Here is a 19918-nt window from a genome sequence, read left to right as displayed (position 1 = left end):
CCATGAGAGGTTGCCATGCCAAGTAAGTACCTGTAGCATTCTAGGAAGTAGAACGATTCGCGCAAAGTGGGATCTTCCTGAACTACGAAAGGAAATCGGTCAGCAATGTCACAACCATAAGCGACTCGAGTTATTTCACTATGATACGGTTTCTACGTCTAATTGCTCTGTGGAAGGCCTTCAATGCTTGCGTCTACTTCTTTCTTACTCCACCGGGCCAAGCGATCTAAAATGCGTATTTGTCATGATACTGGCAGTAATTGAATATGAAATAGAGCGTATCTTACATGTATGCTTGGTTGTCATGAAGGCTAGAACCACTACTTAGCAGCCTACCAGTCGGGGGTGCCGATCACTGTGCTAGACTACCTGGTGAAACGCTCTCTACTGGATGACTTGTAGATAAACAGGTATTAAATTTCTGATTTGCAAGGAGAGAGAGGTGTATGGAGCTCTCTCCCGGATTCATTAAAATGATTCATCCCCCATAATTCACCTAATTTGAGACCTACTCACTCGATAGAACCAAATTCACATATCGCCTTAACTGCCGCGTTGAAAATGCCCGCATAATTTGATATATAGTACGGATTTGTATAGGGCTTGGTGAAGACCTGCTTCAATTAAATGTGCCCTATTACCTATAACCCTCCTCATTCATATCCCGAAGCTGTATGATTCACGGTACATTCCGGGGGATTTCACTGCATCTTCCCCTCCTCGACGTCTATAAAAGGCCGGGACTCTCCCTGCCAATCTCTTCTTCTTCTTCCTCCCTTCTCTATCTTCATCCCAACTGAATACGAGACATTTTGTATATATCTTTATGCCAAGAATCACGAAGATATCTCCTCTACTGAACGACTTCAAGATATACGTTTTGATCGTCAAGCATTATACTATACTTAGAAGTTTATGATCGATGTCTTCGTTTATTGAACTATATCGTTAGTATCAATATCGTGAATTGACTCGTTGATCCGAGGGCACAAGTTGTCAGCAACCGCTACAAAACTCGGGAATTTCCGATGTAGTGGCATACAACTTGCACTCACATAACCGATGGTCCTGCGCTCTTCAACTGCAGTCACCTTTGAGCCTTGCCGCAAATATAATGGCATACACCTCTAAGGGCGTATCATTCTTCGCCTTCGCAAGAGCCAAGTTGGCGAAGAATCCAGCTATCAGGGAGGTAACATGGTGCCTAGCCTTCTGCATTGCTTCAGAAGAAGAGCATATGAAGTTACCACAACTGGGATTGGATCTTTCTATGCAAACAGGGATCAAACACCATGGCAAGCTGGGCTGGAAACACAACCCACAGTCTAAGACCGGAACTGGCAACTGGGACCGGTTGGTGGGTTCTATACCGGCCAAAATGGAGTTCCTGGCATCATGCTGGCAAGTGCGCACACATTCAACAGCAAGGGTCGATTGAAATTGACCGAACAGTTTTCGGCTGAAGCTGTTGAGCAATGCGATGAGCTACTCAGTAGGGAAAAAGCTCTGATGATAAGGAAACAATGAATTTCGATGCAACGCTGAAGATCCCACCTATCGGGCTGAGACTATCTGGAAACTCCGAATGCGTTGTTGGAGAAAAGGATATTTAATGCGGTCCTAGGGCCATTGAACGATGTTGGGATATAATTGCATCTATGTGAGTGTTCCCTTTCGGCCTAACAGATATTCGCAGTCTTTAGGTACATGATTCCTTCTGATGGTGCTGACTTCTACTTATAGTAGACTTAACCTACTTCAAAATCGCAGCAATAGAGTGGATTCACATATATACTATGCCACGCCATCACCAGACAAATTTATCAAGATCTGAAGTATCGGCCCTGGAGGCAGTCGGGAGGAAGACTACCAGAGACAAACAAAAAGCTCAAGACGTACTCGACCGTCTCATGGCAGCCAACTGCGACATTGTGGACAGTTCCTACACAGTAATTAAGCCTGCCCTGATGTATGCTTTCGAAGAGCATTTGTGCGACTTTCCGCTATTGATCCGCCGGAGCCATAGCAGCGTGCCATTGGTCATCCCTACCAAGTCCTCGTCACTTACCAAAACGACAGAAGTCGTCAATGAGAGACAGCAAGGCTTCAAACCTAAGTTGAGAAGTCTACCAAGCGGTGTCGTGAGTCAAGCTTGGAGGTGGACGAGAACCCAAGAAGTGGTGAGGCATCTCCTATTGGAGTCTTGGATTTGCCTAAAAGCCCTCACTCTTGGTTAAAAATCCGACCACGAGTAGAGTCCTTCACGGGCGCCAGAGTTAACTACGTCTGCCATATTGCGGAAGACAACACAAGTGCTCTTTGGACAGTGGATGCAGGGCAACTCGAAAAGCTCTGACATTCGGCCTCGTGTGCTTCTGGATTCGGGCCAACAGCCTGGTAGAGACCTATGGTACTATGCATGCATTCGTTGAAGATATCTGGGCGTGGCATATCATGGCGTGCAACGAATGCGATTCTCTTCTTGATATGGCAGAGCTTTCTTCGAAACACCGCGAAAGGTGTTGGCCTGGTGCGATAGATCACCGCCGAGCATCGCCCATTGGCGATCTCTCGTGCGGTCCGCCAGCCCCATGGCGAGGCGCAGCCCGTTGCTGCAGACCCGTCCTTCTTTACGCGTGTCTGGGGCGCATTGTTCGGGTATGTACAACATGTGGGAGTCGTGATGAATGCAGCTAACTGCAAGATAGTCGTCAGGTTGTTGCTTGATGTGCGTGACCTGGGTTAATGGGCTGGGTGCGCTTCAGCGCCTTTCTTTTGTTTGTTTAAATCGACTGCGCACGCACATAATAGGAAGGCTTTGGCCAGGAGGAACGGCAAACACCTTGATATCGCCAACTTTTGCAATTGATGTCTGTGATATTACGTGCAAGAAAGGTGCTAAACTTCAGGTTCAATGCGAAAGAGGAACTTCAACGGTGTACAAACAGCGACACTACAACTGTCTCCCTCTTATGGACAGACCGGGATCTCTTAGGGCAGGCAAGGACGGAAGCCACTGGCTGAATGCCGTGGAATCTTCTCCCCCGTTTCTAAGCATCCTTATTATATGACCGGGAAGCTCCATCGGATCTCTTTGATTGCGGCATCTAATGATATTGTCGGTTCTTCAAATGGGCATGAACCGGCTGCAAAAGGCACTGCCTCTAACAACGAGAAGATGAACCCGAAGCTGTTGGTCGTCCGCTACCATCAGATAACTACATATCGAGATATTTATATAAAGACAGTTGGAAATGTCTCCATCCAAGAAAAGCAGGCCGTTCATCGTTGATACTGACTCAAGTCATTGAGGGAGAAGCTTAATATAAGGAATATTTTTCTGGGCTCCAAGAATTTGCTGCCGCTAGAGTGTTGGAACATGCAATGGAACCCAAGTACTATCTTCAGCAGGAACCATATTATTACCTGGAAACTCGATAGCCATCACTCCATATAAGGTTTTCACTCAGGATCCGTACTCCAGCTTCGAGTGTACAGAAAATGTGGCAATACACCTGTGAAGGAGACATACAGAGCCTTCAGAGAACTCCACGAGAATGCACAGCGCCACATGAATACGATATCGGAGACACATTCCACTCTTTCCAGGCACTTTCACTAAAATTGTGATAGTCAAACCACAAGTCAACTGAAATCCAGAAAAAAACGAGCCGGTGACCGCCTGGGCACCATCCCAAACAGCGATTCTCATCGGCGACCATCATCTCCTGTGACGGACAGTCTAATTCTCGACGACCTACAATCTGTGAGATAGCAAACCTACTTAGGTTGTCGCTCCTTGCCTGTTTCCCTCGCTTGCGGGAGAAACACAACAGCCGCTTCTAGCTTTTCCTCTACGACGGCACGGGGCGAGAGGAACAAGGCTACCACGGCCATGCCCAGACCGAGAGGATAGCATCAAGACCGAGTGTTCATGGGTATAATCTTACAACCAGTACTGGTACTACTCTTACCATTGTCAACGCGCCATGGCCCGCGTTGATGTTGTTGAAGAGTATGGCATCTACAAGGTTGCAGCTGTCGATTGGACCACGATATCAAGCCAGACGAGTCATGATAGGTAGCACAAGCAGTGACTACTCAGGATATCTTTCGAGAACCACTTCGGCTCCGGCAATTATTCCAAGACCACTTAGGGCAGCCGGTTGGAATAGAACAACAAACGAAAGACACTGCCAGGGGATTTTTTATATATATCAAATGCTCTGGCGAATCCAGATACAGCGACACATGATGACAGATGCTATACGTCAACGTCGCCCATCTAGAAGTGAGCCCCGGTCAAGAATCCGGGGGCTCACATATGCACCCAATATCAAAGTTCTTTGCCTATTCTAGGCTACTGTACCAGTAATAGGACGTGGAGTGAGGAGAACCAGAGGGCTTTACAAAATCCTAGCCAATTCTACCTGAAAAAGAGAAATCGACATGGATACACCAACAAAGAGACCCCGAAAAGCGCGATGGGGTTAAGACCCTCAAAGGCTAAGGCAAACAGGTGCCAATATTGAAAGCGTGACATCGGAGGGGGCAATTTCTTGATACTCCTCATGCTAGTAAATCCGCGCACAAAATGGGATATTCTTGGTTATGGCTTGGATAAATCTCCTTGTTTTGTGCACCGGCCTCCACATGGATAATTCTTTCGGTCTATAACGGAAAACAATGGTCATGCTGCCTTTATCTATCTACCTGGCCGGAGCTACATTCCATATCGGGTCGCGAGAGGCGCTGGATAGCGCTCGTTGAAAGCGCATATTTTCCGACTAAGTCGTTCAAAATCACTCACATAACAATGACTCCCCTACCATCGATTGGCACACACAGTGTACCCCAAAACTCAACAAAGGCCAACATGGAACTGATAGGGGCAGGGATTGGAGCACCGCTGGCCTGGCCCTGGTGGTTCCTTTTTTATTTTCGTCGGCGTGCTACCCTCATGACTAGAGCTGATCGTCTGCCTCACTGTCAGGTGTGTGGCGCATGCCGCATGGTGAGCAAAAGTTATCAACCGCTCCCCTTAACTCCGAAGTAAATTGGAGAATATAACAGCGAGGCATGAGGCGGCTACAAAAATACTAGCTGTGATCTTCGATTCATTCGTACCGTGGAACGGTGCGTGCCTGAGGATTCGAAACCCCCATGTTGGGAGATAGCAGACAAAGCAAACTCCATAGCGCTTGGCAGAATATTCTGGCGATTCGCGGTAAAGATGGAGGTCGCGGCCAGAGGTGCAAGAACTGGTTGCAGACTTATCACAGAATCTTAACTATAGTACCGGGCTAGGCCGTGATCAACTTGAAGGCATTATCCAGGGTCGATGAGAGAGGCGTCCTGGTAAACTTCCGTGATGCTTCGTTCTAGGAAGAATAGGGAACGAATTGAATTCCCGGTACAATGAAGGCAATAGGCTATGGGTTTTGAACCTTGTGCCCGCCAAACGGTGGGTGTCCTGGCAAGGGTTCGACTATTGTCACACCCTACGTGGCTTGGCTGGCCCGGTATAGACAATCGCTATCGAACTACCAAAACCGTGGATATCATGGCAAGGATGTGACGATGGTCACTCCGTACATGGCCCAGGTAGTTCGGTACTGACAATCGTTTTTCGAACTGCACAAGCAGGGTAGCATTCCCAAATCGGACATACCCAAACTCGCCACGCCTGACTCGATGCAAGGATAAGAGTCGAATGTTGTGATATAGTCAGGACTGAATGATCATCCAACTACAGAATCGGTGGATATCCTGGCGAGGATGTGACAATGGTCACTCCGTACATGGCCCAGGTCATTAGATACAAGCAATCGTTTTTCGCTCTCCACAAGAAGGGCAGCATCCTCGCGCCCGAGGTGCCAAAAATTGCAACAATCGACTCAATGCAAGGCAAAGGGTCAAGAAAGTATTCATCTACGACTGGGTAGTGACTTCGGCCAGTCGGTACGCTGACATGGGCTTCACAATCTTCCAAAACCGTGGTAATGTGGGAATGAGCCGCATGACGGAGGTCATGGTCAACATCCTCCCAGCCTGCATGGGCTCAGATGCGAAGGGTATGCCACCTAGCTCGCGGCATGACTACTTGGGCGATAGGTCAAACTGGATGTACCTTACCCCTATGCCTTCGTCCAGTGGCATCCTAGAAAGAAGAATGGTGTCACATGTGATACCAGCAGGTTGGCAGGCTGGTATGGGCTTCACAGTTGATAGCAACCGTGGCAATGTGGGTATGAGCCAGATGTCGGAAGTATTAATCAACATACTTCCAGCATACATCGGCTCTGATGCGAAAGGCATGCCACCTACTTCGCAGCACGACCGCTTGGGTGAAAGGTGAAAGGGTCAAACTGGCTGTCCCTATCCCTGCGCCTTTGTTCAATGGAGCTTTAGTGAGAAGAACGTCGTTACGTGCACTTGTAAGTCTCAAGTACCTGCTCAGCTTTTGCTCCGCATACTAATCCACTGTAGCTCCCATTGAAGAAGAATTCTTCGAAGGAGCCGAAGCTGTTGAAGGATTTTGCGGTATGATGAACACGCCCTAATAAAAGGAGCATGATACATAAAATCGGTACCTCGAAGATACCTGATCATCGGCGACGAGCGCTAGTTGGGTCGGGTGATGGTTTCCACGCCTGAAAACAATCCTCTCTATGAAGTGCCTATCACCTCCTTGTTCCGGCGTATGTGTTCAAACGGCATGCACTCGGCCATGTTGGATGTGCAATGCCGGATGGGACCGCAGTTCGGTGAACCGGTAAACCAGATATCTTATTACGGGCTTCTGCAGTCGGCCCAGCGACTTCCAGTCCCCATCGAGGAGAATTCAAAGGTGATAAAATTGCCTAACTACTCCCTGTTTGGCGTACGCCAGCCCGATCTTCCCCATGGGTATGAAAGATGGTCAAGAGGCCAAAAGTCCTGGAAGTCCCGGTACAATAATATGTACTGTCTGTTTGCTGATTGCCTTGTGCGTTGGATTATCGCCCAACAGCTCTTGCAGCCTGATAACATCATGATTGTTGTTCTATATAACGCCCAGCGCGACAGATGACTGGTCAGTTAGAACAGTCTACACCTTAAGGACCACACTGTTGGATACAACAGGATTCGGGTGAAGTCTGGCGATTCATTCCAGGGCGGCGAGGCCCCTATCGTTATTTCTGATATGACGGGAACTGATAGCCCAGGCTTCCTGAGCAAACGCAGCCGCCTCAATGTCAGCCTCGGTTATATTAGGAGCATGCTATATCTTATCCTTAACATTTTCCAATGGAACAGGGTGGATGCCAAAGCCCACGGCTTCTATATAGGACCAGTGATTGACTATTTCAAGAACGCTGGAGCCCAAGTCCTGGTCCCTATAATCATCCAAAAGAGGTGAACACTATGACCATTGCAAGACGAAGTGAACCGGTTCACAGGGCCGCTAAGCCAATAATCTGTCGAATGAGCATGTTACGGTTGGAGAGGACGAATGGCGCCCAATGATGGCTTAACCAACACATAGGACAGGCTATGGGGGAGGGGTTGCGTCTTTCACTCTCACATTCTGAACGTCAAATGTGATGAAGCACACACTCGCAGAAACAGTAATCCTGCCTAATGGACTGCAGCATTCTAGGTGGATGCCACGGGGACTATTCTAGCATCGACCACCCTCATATTTAATAGTTTCAAAGACTTTGGGGCCTTCTACCCTTTTATTGTCAAATCCGACAATGAGACTCTTTCAATATATCTCAATGAGTTTGGTGGTGGGAGAAAATAGAGAACTAGCTTGATGCTAGAGAAGTTTAAGGAAACACCAGACACACCAGTAGTGTCATCCTGACTTATACATCGCGTTAGGCTCTCTGTATATGTGGTGTCCCGAAACACAACATTACACTCGGAATTTGCGAATAGTGAGCGTCATGATAACGAGGATATACCACCGAAGCGGCCTGGAGCGAGTGGAACTATGCATGATTTGTACTGGATGAATTGCGAATAACGAGGAGTGTCTGGTAACAGAAACTAGACTTCCTCCGACAAAGGACGAACAGATCGTGACTTTAATGTTGAGTTCCCCATTACCGAGGGATACGTCCATAGACCGCAAGATGGGGGTATATCTACAGACGATTAAAAATAACAATCGCAATATCTAACACGGCGCTGAAAGTCAAAATGAATGTCGTTACCACTATAACAGTATCATGAATATTACATCTAAGTTTTTACTCTCATGACAATCTTCTTCGTATGCCTCCTCGCTCATTTAAAGAGCTGTGACTGAATTTATCTTAACTCTTACTCTGAAATTTATAGCTCCCTCTTTCCTGGTTGACATCTTTGTTTGGTTCTAATGTAACGGCCTTCCCACACAATGATGGATATGATTGCGTACCAGGCTCACTGGCTTTTTCCCTATTCTCTGTAAGTCCGCCTAGCGGAAATCAAAGAAGTACAAAGCTAACATGGTATACGGTAGTTAGCGTCACCGGCGTGTTCTTCACTGTAGCCATTTTTGCGCCGTTGCGGGTTGAGGCAGCCCAGAACTGGATGTACCATCGCCATAAAAATAGAAGATGTGGTTGCTTGCAAGAGTATGCGACTTGTAGTAGTTATTACTGTTAGGAAACTTGAGTACTTATAGCAGCTTGACCTCTTATACTAGTAAGAGGGATGGCTCGAGCTTATATCTTAGTTGTACTAATAATGATTATAATAAATTAGTAAGAACTGGAACCATGGCTCGTCTGCAAAGATACTGGCGGAGACATGCTCAAAGGTCTCGCTCGCTCAAGTCTCTAGGGGGAGGAGGGCACGAGTAATACAGATATATAGTTGAACCTGGCTGAGGGTCTTCTGGACTTATCAAGGATACAACATCGTCCCAGCCGCCACAGGCTTCAGGATCCCTTGGGCCTCCATCTCCCGGACCATGGATGCCACCATCAGGTCACACCCGCGCGCGGCCACAATGCTCATAGTGACTGGTAGGTACTCGGTCTTTCCGGACTTTGTGCTGTTGTACGGGATTTCGCCGACTTAATTTCCCGCGTTAGCAAAAAGGGGGCACGGGCCAAGATACAAGGGGGGGATTTAACTCACTGGGAACAACTAGGTCAGGAACGCCGGCGAAGACCGCAATGTTGCTGTCGGACATACCCCAGTACGGAGGGCTGGGAGGTCTATATATATATATGATTAGCGACGAATTGGTGAACTGGATTGGGCCACCACTCACCCAACATATTCGTCTCGATAAGCCGGTGTCCCAACACTGTTGGGATAGATGTATATCCCCTCTGAGCAGGTTTCGTTGTTGTGCGATCCGAATCCTGCCGCCCCTCCACTCCACCAGTTTCGGAACACGGTCTTGTTCGCCCAGGCTTCGTTCCATCCCGTCTGGCCCCGTTCGCGGCCAAGATTCCACCGGACAAGAGGCCCCGGATTGATATACGGAGTGCGACCGTCGTACTTGGCCGCGTAGTCGCTGAAGAAGGGGACGCCCAGGTGCAGCCATTGGTAGACCGAAATCAGGGTTCCGTATGTCTGTCAAATCGTTAGAATCGGTAAGGTAAAAGAGCTATGAGATCAAGGGGGCATAGAAGGTACGTACATATTGAAGCATCTCCTGCAGCGTGTTTGGCGCATCAGCCGGTTTCGTCGAGGTCCAAGTTGCATCCACATCGACATGGGTCCGATTCGCGCCCAGGAACCTCTCCAACCGGGACACAAACTGCTCGAGGACTCTTCGAGCATCGGTACTGGCCACGGCATCTTCATTGAACGAAGCGGTCGGATAAAAGATCGTATCTGGGTACGAAGGGTAGTCGGCGTGGAAGTCTTGATACCACACGCTCACTACGCGAGACCAGGTCTCTGCACTCCTTGCAAAGACGCCCGTCGTGTCGAGGCCATCGCACAAGGGAATCACTTCGTCGAGAGCTACCGCGCCGGTACTGGGTCTATTTCCGTATAGACCCTGCGCGCCGGCAGGACCACGCATGGATCCCCCAGTATCGCTGCCAATGGCGATATCCAGCCAGTCGTAAGCGCCGATTCCGGCGCCGGGGCCAGAAGAGGAACCACTTGGGTCTTGATACCCATCGCCCTTTGTTTGGAGATATATATCAGTTTTGGAGACTCCTAGTGGGAAAGTGGCTTAGGAGTGAGTGTGACATACACGAGGATTGAAAGGACAATGAAAATCCACCCAATCCGCGGTGGGACGGTCCCCGTTCGCGAACTGGACCGTACCCATTTTTCCAACAAACACTGCTCCGAGATCAATCAGCCGTTGGATTGCGGTGCCGGTTGCGTTGCGAGGTTCGTAGAGGGAGTAGTAGGCCCGGTTCCCGCCGCTGGTCCGGAGACCTTTGACGTGGAAGATGTCCTTGACGCCCATTCGAAGCTATGCCCTGATTTAGTATTCGGAATGGAAGTTAGGGTATGGAGGAGGTGGAAATACCCCAGCTAAAGGCTTCTCGGGAGTGACGGTATAGTACAGTCTGGATGGGACGGCAATGCTAGGTCCAAGGACACCCTGGACATGGAATCAGCCAAAGGGGTCAAATGACTATAGTTAAGAGTCAGATTATGCGGACCAACCTCGGTGTTCGCTGAAAGTGCCCTATAGCCGCCTTGACCGTCGCTGACAGCCGGCTCGAGGAAGGTATAGTGAGTGTCTTCATACAATCGATGAGCTTCAAAGACTTCCCCTGACTTGGTCGAAACAAAGTATGGTCCGTTCGGTAGAGCCTCGGTTAGACATGCTTTAGTCATGCTTTGCGATACATTGGCGGCGTATGTAGGGGACACCAAGAATAGGGATGTGTCATGCTTGTCGGCAGCACTGGGGATGGAATCATCCTCCAGGACGGGTGTGCCATTTCCCGTATAGCGCAGGTAGACGGCTGCTTGAGAAATCAGAATTTATTCCATTTTATCTTATGATAATTTGATCTGAATGTTGTCTTTCGTACCACCCAGAAATGAAGAGCTAAAGACATCATCACGAGCCCGATAGTCCGCAATAATCCCTTCAAACTCGGAACTAGTGAAGGACGAGGAATTGCTGGAGATGACAGTGATAGGCATCACATCGACATCGGGCAGCAGGTTCGGCGCAGATACAGCAACCTCTGGGATGCGTGCCACGGCAACGTCCCCGACATAGTATGGAATGCCGTTGAGGACGGTCACCCTACCACGGGCTGTTTCAGCAGCCACCGACGCGAGCAGATCAAGGACCGGCAGTGCTCCTAGGAGCACCGCTGCTGAATTCGTGAACTTGACCATCTGGACTGTCTGACGATTATCGGCGTGGTTGTGATCAGCTACATCAGCTATGAATGGCCGGGGGCGAAGAGCATGATTTATATGTTAAGTAAAACTGTTGGTTATCATGGATCCAGGCACGTTTGGAGTAAGTTGACCCATAACAAATCTTGCGGGGACCTGCATATTGCGTGGGGCCCTTATCTTCAGGAGCAGGAATGTTCTTGTTCTTCTTATCAATTCTGACAGAAGCATTCTTTTACTTGCCTTGTGATGAAGATTTACTGGCGGCTCAACATGCATGCAACTAAGTTTAATCGAGGGCAACCAAGAAAAAACACAGAACGCACAAATCCAAACGTATCTCACTCTCTTATCTCCTTTGGGGTCGGTGGAGGCTAGGGTTCACGCTAATGCAGGCGGCTTACTGGTCCACACGGGGTTCCAGCTTTCCTGTCAGCAGCAGATCTGCTCCAGGAGAGGGTCGAAAGGACACCTCGCTAAGAGATTCTTCCTCTGCAATTCATGATAAGAGAGCCCAGCAATATAAGTCTCCAGGCTCCGCGACTGGTAGTCTGTCGTAAGCAATTTCCTATCCATTATGCAAGCAATGCTCCACTATCGTCCCCGAGCCGCTCTCCTGGCCGATCGGAGCTCTCCCAGGCGACTTCCGTTGCTTCCGGGATACGATTCCTCCAGAAAAAATTTGGCCGCATCGGCGGTAGGTATCCTTGGCATGGCATCCAGTGAGTAGGAAGCATGTCCGGGGCCTTGCTTGGCGGCATTTTCTATCAGCGTGCAGCCAAGTGGCTTGCAGGTCTGGACTTGCAGCTGGAATCCTTGCATCAGGCCTCCACCGCAGTCTATATGCCTCCAGAAGAATACGAAACCCGGAAACATCTGTCCACACGCATACACCGGCAGACCCAGTGGCACCGGTACCCTCGAGCGGTTGGCGTCTAACCTTTCTTTCTCTTGCTACGGTCCCTTCGTCTCTGGGTAGTGTCCTGGGCGGTTATTGGGTTAAACAGCGCTCATCTGGGCAATCCTTCAACACCGTCCTTCCCATGTTCGTAGAAGACACATTCAGATGGCAACAGATGGGACAAGGTCTATAAGCTTGGTGATCAGCCATCTCCCGCGGAGATTAGAACAACTTGCTATATACGGCCAGATGCTGGCATGGATCGTCAGATACGTTGCCAGTGTGGAAGATGAATTATATGAGATAGTCTGCAATGAAAGTTATTCTTTGCGCGGATGATTCATGATATTTCGGAACTCGATGACAAGAGGGCACCAAAGCATACGATTTCACGGCGGTAAATATTACTCGAATATATGTATACTCAATATTGCGCAGCGTGGATTCGTTCATTTGCATTGGCGGGTTTCTGACTTTCATGATAACCCTACTTTAACCCAAATAGCATGGTTCAGGATGATAATCTCCGATATTTATTTTTTTTGTTCTAACACCAAGCGCAGCGAACGATTAGCTAACAGAGACTGGGCCAGCTGGGAACGTCGAGGATGGGATGTGGCATTGGTGCACTACAATCCAAGTCAGCGAGGGCTCGAATGAGGCTTGGAACGAACCATACTTGAGCGAGAACCGTAGCTCGATGGGAAATCAATCGAACTATGCATGACCTCCTGAATGCCGAGGGTTAGTTAGCGCGGTGGGCTATATAGCATTTGCAAAGAGAGATGGACACACCCAGTTGTTGAACATGACGATATCGCCCTCCTCGTACGTCGGTACAAGGATGTTCTCCGGCTTGATGATGCGATCAATGATCTGGTTCAGGAACGTTCGAATTCGCTCGCCATCCTCGACGACTTCCTCTTCATCGTCCGGCCCTTTCTTGAGATAAAACGTCCGAACTACATCCGGAAGCACCTGAAAGGAGCGAACGCCTGTCACGGGATTAACCCAGACCATTGGAAACTGGTAGACCTTTTCCGGCGTCCAGGCAGGGAGCTTTTCAAGCGGCACCGTCTCTCCCCCAGGGGCCATCCCCAGTCCCGAGTTGCGGATTTTGCGCGTGCCTGTCCAGACATACGGCTGCGGTGCTGGCTCCCAGCGACTATGGTCTGCGATGTTCTTTTCCTCCTCGGTCAGCATGGAATACATCTGTGCACTGTCGATAAACGCTGTCAAGCCTGGCTTCACGGTCATGGTATGGCCAGACCCATCGTCCCACCGGACAGTGAGATCTGGCCCCTTGGGTGCCCTGACGCAGCGAAGGGTGGTAACGCGCGATGGATAGGAGCCGTAGATGACACCATCAAAGTGGAAGGCACCGAAGCGAGTGGCTCCGTTCGCCACATCAGCCAGGGAGAGGGGCTCGGCATGCGCGTCAAAATGGGTGGTGGACTTGGCTGTAATCCCTTTGAGCCCGTAGTGGTCATCTCCCTGGTATCCTTGACCGACTAGCGTCACGCCGGTGGACCCGGGGATAATGTTGAATCTTGGCTGCACAGGGGAGGTCAGCAATGGCTTTTGGAAACTTGATTGATAGATATCAAGACAGTTGACATACCCCAAGGACTCCACTCGTCTCGTCGGTGACATCCTCCGTGTCGAAGCCATGGACACGCTCCGCGGCTGGGTCGAGCCGATGGACAAACTCGAATTGCTTAGCTGGGAGCAGGTCATGTTGGCCCTTGACGACAACCACCTTGTGGACGTAGATTGCGTTGCGGATCATCTGGAAGTCTTCCTCAGTGAGAAAGTTCAGGTCAACCCCTGTGATCGTGGCTCCGAATTTGGCGTTGGAGCCGGGGGCTGTCGATAGGGGGGTCACCACAATGGCCATGGTGAAAGCTTTGGTTAAGATTAATGACTTGGAAAGTGGGATTTGCTAGCTAGCTACTGTGCAGTGGCCGGTGATTGACACCGTTTATATTCCCTGGATACCCCTCAGGTTCTGGACGAGAGACGCCGAGACGCAAGCCTCGCTAAGAGCTGCCAAGTTGGCTACGACGGACATGCCTCCCTCCTTGATGATAAGCACCAATGTTGGGGGTTGACGTGATAAGAGACATCCTATCCCTCAGTCCCTTATCTGGGGGCTCGCTAAGAGCTTCCTAGCAAAAAGTCTGCTCCGAATCCTTTTATCAGAGATGAGATAAGATACAAACTGAGCCAAGTTACTCCGCAGCTTCATCTGCTCTGCACATATAGCTTGCTTATCTATCGGTTGTGGATTGGACTCCAACGCATGCTGAATATAAAACCTGCTCATCATGGTAGATTCAGGTGAGGATGCTTCTTCGACTTCACTTCTCTGCACTTTACTTCCTCAGACGAGCCAACCCCTTTATACTTGCTCAACATGGAACGTGCATCGGAAGGGGACCTCCAGCAATGGCCTCCCGGCACGGTGCTCTTGCAGACCAACCAAGACCACTCCAGGGAGATGGTACTTCAGCCGAAACCAATGAATGATCCCAACGACCCTCTGAATTGGAAGCCCTGGCGCAAGAACCTCAACTTCGCCCTGACCTGCCTCTACGTCCTGCTCATTACCGAGTTCCTCTGTGCTGCCACTCCCACCTGGGGCCCCGTGCATGAGCAACTTGGCTTTAGCTGGGCCACCTTGAACAATAGCTATGCAATTGGTTGTGGGTTCTTGGGAATTGGCGCTGTGATCCTCACACCTCTTGCTCTCAAGTTTGGTCGGCGACCCCTGTATCTGAGCAGTATTCTCATTGTCTTCGCCGTGGGCATCTGGAGCGCCAAAATGCAAAAGACCGTCGACATCATGCTGGTCAACGTCTTTTCATGTGCATCCGGGGCCCTGTCCGAAGTCATGATCCAGATGACGATTGCAGACGTCTTCTTCGTGCATCAGCGTGGAGTCATGAATGCGATCTTTATCTGGACGGCCCAGATCGGCGGCTCTTTGGGTCCGCTTGTTGCTGGCTTTGTGACGGTGTCGCAGGGCTGGCGATGGGTGTGGTGGTGGAATGTGATCCTTCTAGGTGTGTGCTTGGCATTATTTGCAGGCCTCTATGAGGAGACCAAGTACATCTCTCCTCCTGCAGCGCTGGTGACAGAGTCTCCTTGCACGGGAGACAACGACGACGACGACGACAAGATGACCAAGGTTGTCATCACGAGATCCCTGGATCAACCCGCCACACGGTTTTCATCACCCATAGCCAGCGGCATCATCCCCCAAAAGACATATCGACAGCGTCTGACCCTGATCACATCGACACCAGGCGAGTGGTCGACTTTTACCCGGCATTTGGGACTTCCATTCGTGATGCTCGCCACAATGCCCGCCATCCTCTACAGCGCCCTCAGTTACGGCGCCCAAGTCGCGGTGCAGAATACCCTCAGCACATCCATGTCCAGCCAGATGACACTACCGCCGTACAATTTCACCTCGGACCAAATCGGTCTGATGAACCTGCCGCAGTTTATCGGAGTCTCGATTGGGTCCCTGATTGTTGGTCCTCTGAGCGACCGACTCATTCTGTACAGCGCTCGTCGCAACCAGGGCATTTATGAGCCCGAGGTTCGCCTCTGGCTACTGCTCCCCTTCATTCCCTGTGTCCTCGCAGGTGCTCTGCTGTACGGTATTGGACTTCAGAAAGGTCTCACATGGCCAGTCATCGCAGTCGCCATGGGCATTTGCTCCTTCGGAATTGCCCCGATCAACATTGTCCTCCTAACCTATATTTCAGATGCGTATAATGATGTGAGATCCCTCCCATTCCCCTCTAGAGTTACAAGCAACCCTAGTAATCGCTATTATTCATGGCCTTGCAGATAATCGGCGACGCGATGGTCGGAGTCACTTTTATTCGCAACGGCGTCAGCACGGCATTCATCTTCGCGCTGGATCCATGGTTCGCGGCTGTTGGAATCCAGAATGTCATCATCTCCATGTCGCTCATCGCAACCTTTATCCTGTCGTTCGCGGTGGTACTTTTGAAGTGGGGGAAAAGACTTCGGGGGATTACTGCGAAGCGATACCAGAGACTTGCGATGCTTAGTAGGGACCAGGCGGAGAGGATCTAGCCGGAATGTTATTCCCGACGTAACTATCTATTTCTCTAGCTTTTGGGCGTAATCAAGGCCTCTTAGTCTAAAAGCATTGATGAATGTTGAGGCAGTAATACTAGTAGGCTTGTTCAGGTGGTTAGCTAGTACTATACTATGCACCGCCGCACCTCTTCTACGCGCCTCTCGCTGTGCTGCCCGTGCAATTCCTAAATAGTGATATAATACTTATATTAGGATTTTAATAGTATTTAAAATCTTATAAATAAATTAAATTATCCATTTTTATTATATTCTTAATAAAATCTTCAATCTTAAGAAATTAGATAAACAAGAGATTCTATTTAAATGTAATATTCTATACCCTTATAATATAAGGATAACATTATTACTCTAGTTTATAATTACTCATATAGTCATATTCCTCTGCGTCCTTGCTTCCTACTAGTAGAATGCTCCTAACAAATATATCATTGGATCATGGATGTCAGCATTTCGGAGATCTGATCGTACGTGCTTAACCCCGAATCCACCTTCTCCACTCCGGGAGGCCCGCGAGATAAGCAATGAGACATTTGATACGTGGAAGACAGAAGGGCGTTCCCTAGCTGGTCCACAGATATACTATCCGCCTTCCCCATTGTCCCGTTGACTCCAGGTGCAATTCCCCGGTCCATAGATTTCAGGCCATGAGTGGCAGTGCCTGTCCCAAGAGTAAGATCCGGAGGGTTCGGAAGTCTCCCATCCAGAAAACGCGCACATTCGAAGGGTTTGGTCTTCCTTCCCCACGTCGCAAACTTGTGCTTAGGGACATACTTAGCTGCTGGACCTGCCGTCGAAGAAAAGTCAAATGCGACCAAGGCCGGCCCGTGTGCAGACGTTGCACAAAAGGAGGCCACCATTGCGATGGGTACGGAGTACTCCTCCACTGGGCTGAGGCCAATTCCTGCACGGGAGAAGACAACTTTTACCTGGTTCGCGGAAATGCAGTCAAGCGCAAGGTTATGCTGGCGCCGAGTATCACACATGCCATGCTGGGAATCCTGAGAGGGGATACTAACGCAACCGCTAGGATCTGCGTCGTGGCATCTCGCAATGGACAGGGTGTCGGAGATACTCACACGAATCGACGAGAGAATACAGCCCGGCGACGACCGAGTGATCGGCCCCTTTTCCGTCTTCCAGATCTGTCGGGGCTCCCCAGATTCAGTCTCATCCCTAAACCAAACGAGTCACGCAGAGACTACTACCACCCCTTTCTCAGCTGCGCCAGGGTCACTCGCCTCCAAGTTGTCACTTCACCCATGTCCCCAGATGCAGATTCTTCCAGACATGATTGCGTCAGGCTCAGCGTTGCCATTGGTAGCCCAACTCTTTCACCACTATACCAGCCACATTACGAACCTTCTCCAGCCTGTTCTACATGCTGGAAACTTCTACACTGACGTCTATGTTCCTCGAGCAATATGCGGAGCGTGGGACCTTGCTTGGAATATGAAGTCAACATCCGAGGCGTCCTGGAGTACACGCTCGATCTTCTTTTCGATCCTTGCGACTTCGGCATTCCATCTTCGAGGAATCAACCATGCTTCCGTAGGGACGCCGCCCTATTCCCAAGGGGAAAAGGCAAGGACAAGGGACATGGATAGGATCGGAAGGTCTTGTCGGATGATGGCGTACAGGTATCTTCGCTCTGCTTTGGCCAAGGGCTTGAATTGCCCCGAGGCTCTGGAGGCAGCCATGTCTGCCGTTCTATCATTTATCAGCATAGACGTAAGTATCCCAGCGGTTTGGTCCCTTTTCTCGAAAGATCTTACTGAAATACAAAACAAACAACAAAACCTAGGTAATGCACGGTTCCATGTCTGAATTCCCAATTCACCTTTCCGCATTCCACGCCTTGCAAGTGCAATATCGCCAACAGCGCCAAACTAAAGAACTGGGCTCCTTAGATGATACATCGTCCCCAGTGGAACGATATCTCAATACCGTGTTCTTCCTCCAGTCAACCCTCTCCCTGTCGACAAACTGCGACTTCACCCCCGTCCCCTGGCCATCGGACCCTCGGGGTCCGCCCGTTGCGACTGTCCTCGATGTAGCGCACTGCGGGATCGATGAGGATTGCCTTCAGTATACATACGGGACGACGAAGCGCCTCACCACGTTCATCCGCGCTATTGTGACTCTATTCCAATCGGCGTCATACTACACGCTCACGGGGACTGAAGTCCCCAGCGCCCTGCAACACGCGATCCAAGTCCTGGACCAGCGGCTTCACACATGGACTCTCGAGTGCGAGAACATCATCAATCTGCCCAATGCGCACACGACAGAGGTCATGAAGTTACACATCCTAGCGTTTTATCATGCCGCGTGCATATTCCACCTCACTCACCTTGTGCTCCCCCTGCTTGCGCATGACGAGGCGCACCGGCCTAGACCACAGGAACTACTACACTTTCATATCTCGCAGGTTTTATCCCATTTACAGAACATTGAGGCGATCAAGCGACAGAACCCTCGCATCTTCAGCAGCCAGGCGGCCTCGATCCTGTGGCCAGGGTTCATTGCGTGCTGCGAGGCGCGGAGGGAGGATAGGCCTAGATGGATGGAATGGTGGGAGCAAATGCTGACCTACCGCATCGGTAACATCGCATCGCTGTACGAGACCGTAAAAGAAGTCTGGCAGCTGCACGATAAAAGGGATCACGGCAGCAGTCTGCAACCGGCGTGGAGAGTTTGTTTGAGGGAAAGGGAGAGGCTAATTATAGCGCTTTAAGGATCAGGGCAGTAAGCCTGAATCGTGGAAGTCACTGTTGTCTCAAGACAAATAACGAGAGCTGTTCGACTCGAGAGACACATCTATTGTTACTCAGTTTTTGCAGGATCCTATGCAGATGCCGAATTTTTGGCCTATATCACTATGAACATGAAATCTTCAATGTTGATAATCTTGCAGGGAATCTTAAGGCGCCAATTCCAGATATAGAGACATAGCATTCCCAAGATGTTTGCCTTTCCTACTGGGCGGGAGAAATGGCGCATGTTATGTGGCAGTGCCGGTCATTTTTGCTCTTTCGGAAGAATGATCCCTTCTGTGAGACCACAAAGCAGGAACCTGAAACTTACATGGCAGCATTCACTTACTAGTATCCCTTGTTGATGGCAGCAGCTTGATTAACGGCGTCCCTAATTGCATGGAGTTGAGTTATTAGTCTCAAGGGCGGTATGCTCGTTGTTTTGGGTTTGCGATGGAACATTTCTGTTGGCATAGCTGTTTTAAAACCAGGAGTGACTTTTATTTTTATTTTTATTCTGAAGCTACAACAAATCATCAGAACGTGCGTGGCCTCCTGTACCGGATTCCGTTCGTCAGCTGGACACCAGCAAATCATGGGAAGGTCAACCTTGATGTAGTTACGGATGCTACGGGCGAAGGCCGGGTTATGGAAAGATAAATTCATGCAGATTGCTGACACCTGAGCGCTGTATAATAGAATGAGTACAAAGTATAGGAAAGTCTCTATATTATAAAATTAATATATTTCTAGTTATGGTTCTACTTCTACTTTCTACCCTGTCTCTGTCAATAATATAGCTGTTATTTTT

At 49.6% G+C, this 19918-nt stretch overlaps 6 protein-coding genes across 6 annotated transcripts; 4 read left to right on the top strand and 2 right to left on the bottom strand.

Annotated features, from left to right (window-relative positions):
* Positions 1–1796: 1796 nt before the first annotated feature.
* On the top strand, positions 1797–2869 carry ASPBRDRAFT_34948 (uncharacterized protein; the record flags this gene model as incomplete). Its single annotated transcript, XM_067623288.1, has 3 exons — positions 1797–2141; positions 2540–2658; positions 2812–2869. 3 exons carry the CDS (start codon positions 1797–1799, stop codon positions 2867–2869), a joined length of 522 nt encoding a protein of 173 aa, XP_067473753.1.
* A 3102-nt stretch (positions 2870–5971) lies between these two features.
* On the top strand, positions 5972–6563 carry ASPBRDRAFT_200828 (uncharacterized protein; the record flags this gene model as incomplete). The annotated part of the gene is made up of 3 exons (XM_067621480.1): positions 5972–6354; positions 6412–6437; positions 6490–6563. 3 exons carry the CDS (start codon positions 5972–5974, stop codon positions 6561–6563), a joined length of 483 nt encoding a protein of 160 aa, XP_067473752.1.
* A 2248-nt stretch (positions 6564–8811) lies between these two features.
* ASPBRDRAFT_188330 (glutamyl-tRNA(Gln) amidotransferase, subunit A) lies at positions 8812–11416 on the bottom strand. The gene is made up of 8 exons (XM_067620128.1): positions 10995–11416; positions 10621–10925; positions 10481–10555; positions 10196–10423; positions 9629–10123; positions 9254–9561; positions 9118–9197; positions 8812–9053 (listed from the first exon to the last, which is right to left on the bottom strand). Exons 1-8 carry the CDS (start codon positions 11308–11310, stop codon positions 8881–8883), a joined length of 1980 nt encoding a protein of 659 aa, XP_067473751.1. The 5' UTR covers positions 11311–11416; the 3' UTR covers positions 8812–8880.
* A 1368-nt stretch (positions 11417–12784) lies between these two features.
* On the bottom strand, positions 12785–14111 carry ASPBRDRAFT_200826 (TauD/TfdA dioxygenase family protein; the record flags this gene model as incomplete). The annotated part of the gene is made up of 4 exons (XM_067621479.1): positions 12785–12843; positions 12894–12945; positions 13010–13768; positions 13836–14111. The coding sequence occupies 4 exons, from the start codon at positions 14109–14111 to the stop codon at positions 12785–12787; spliced, it is 1146 nt and encodes a 381-aa protein (XP_067473750.1).
* A 371-nt stretch (positions 14112–14482) lies between these two features.
* ASPBRDRAFT_69646 (uncharacterized protein) lies at positions 14483–16327 on the top strand (the record flags this gene model as incomplete). Its single annotated transcript, XM_067629038.1, has 2 exons — positions 14483–16004; positions 16076–16327. The coding sequence occupies exons 1-2, from the start codon at positions 14631–14633 to the stop codon at positions 16325–16327; spliced, it is 1626 nt and encodes a 541-aa protein (XP_067473749.1). The 5' UTR covers positions 14483–14630.
* Positions 16328–18152: 1825 nt separating this feature from the next.
* ASPBRDRAFT_48794 (uncharacterized protein) lies at positions 18153–19238 on the top strand. Its single transcript, XM_067626163.1, has one exon. The coding sequence runs from the start codon at positions 18171–18173 to the stop codon at positions 19086–19088; it is 918 nt and encodes a 305-aa protein (XP_067473748.1). The 5' UTR covers positions 18153–18170; the 3' UTR covers positions 19089–19238.
* The last annotated feature ends 680 nt before the right edge of the window (positions 19239–19918 follow it).

This window comes from Aspergillus brasiliensis (genome assembly GCF_001889945.1).
Source record: "Aspergillus brasiliensis CBS 101740 unplaced genomic scaffold ASPBRscaffold_20, whole genome shotgun sequence".
Taxonomy (NCBI): Eukaryota; Fungi; Ascomycota; class Eurotiomycetes; order Eurotiales; family Aspergillaceae; genus Aspergillus; species Aspergillus brasiliensis.
The sequence above is the reverse complement of the archived record's forward strand: the minus strand, read 5'-3'. Positions and strand labels throughout refer to the sequence as shown.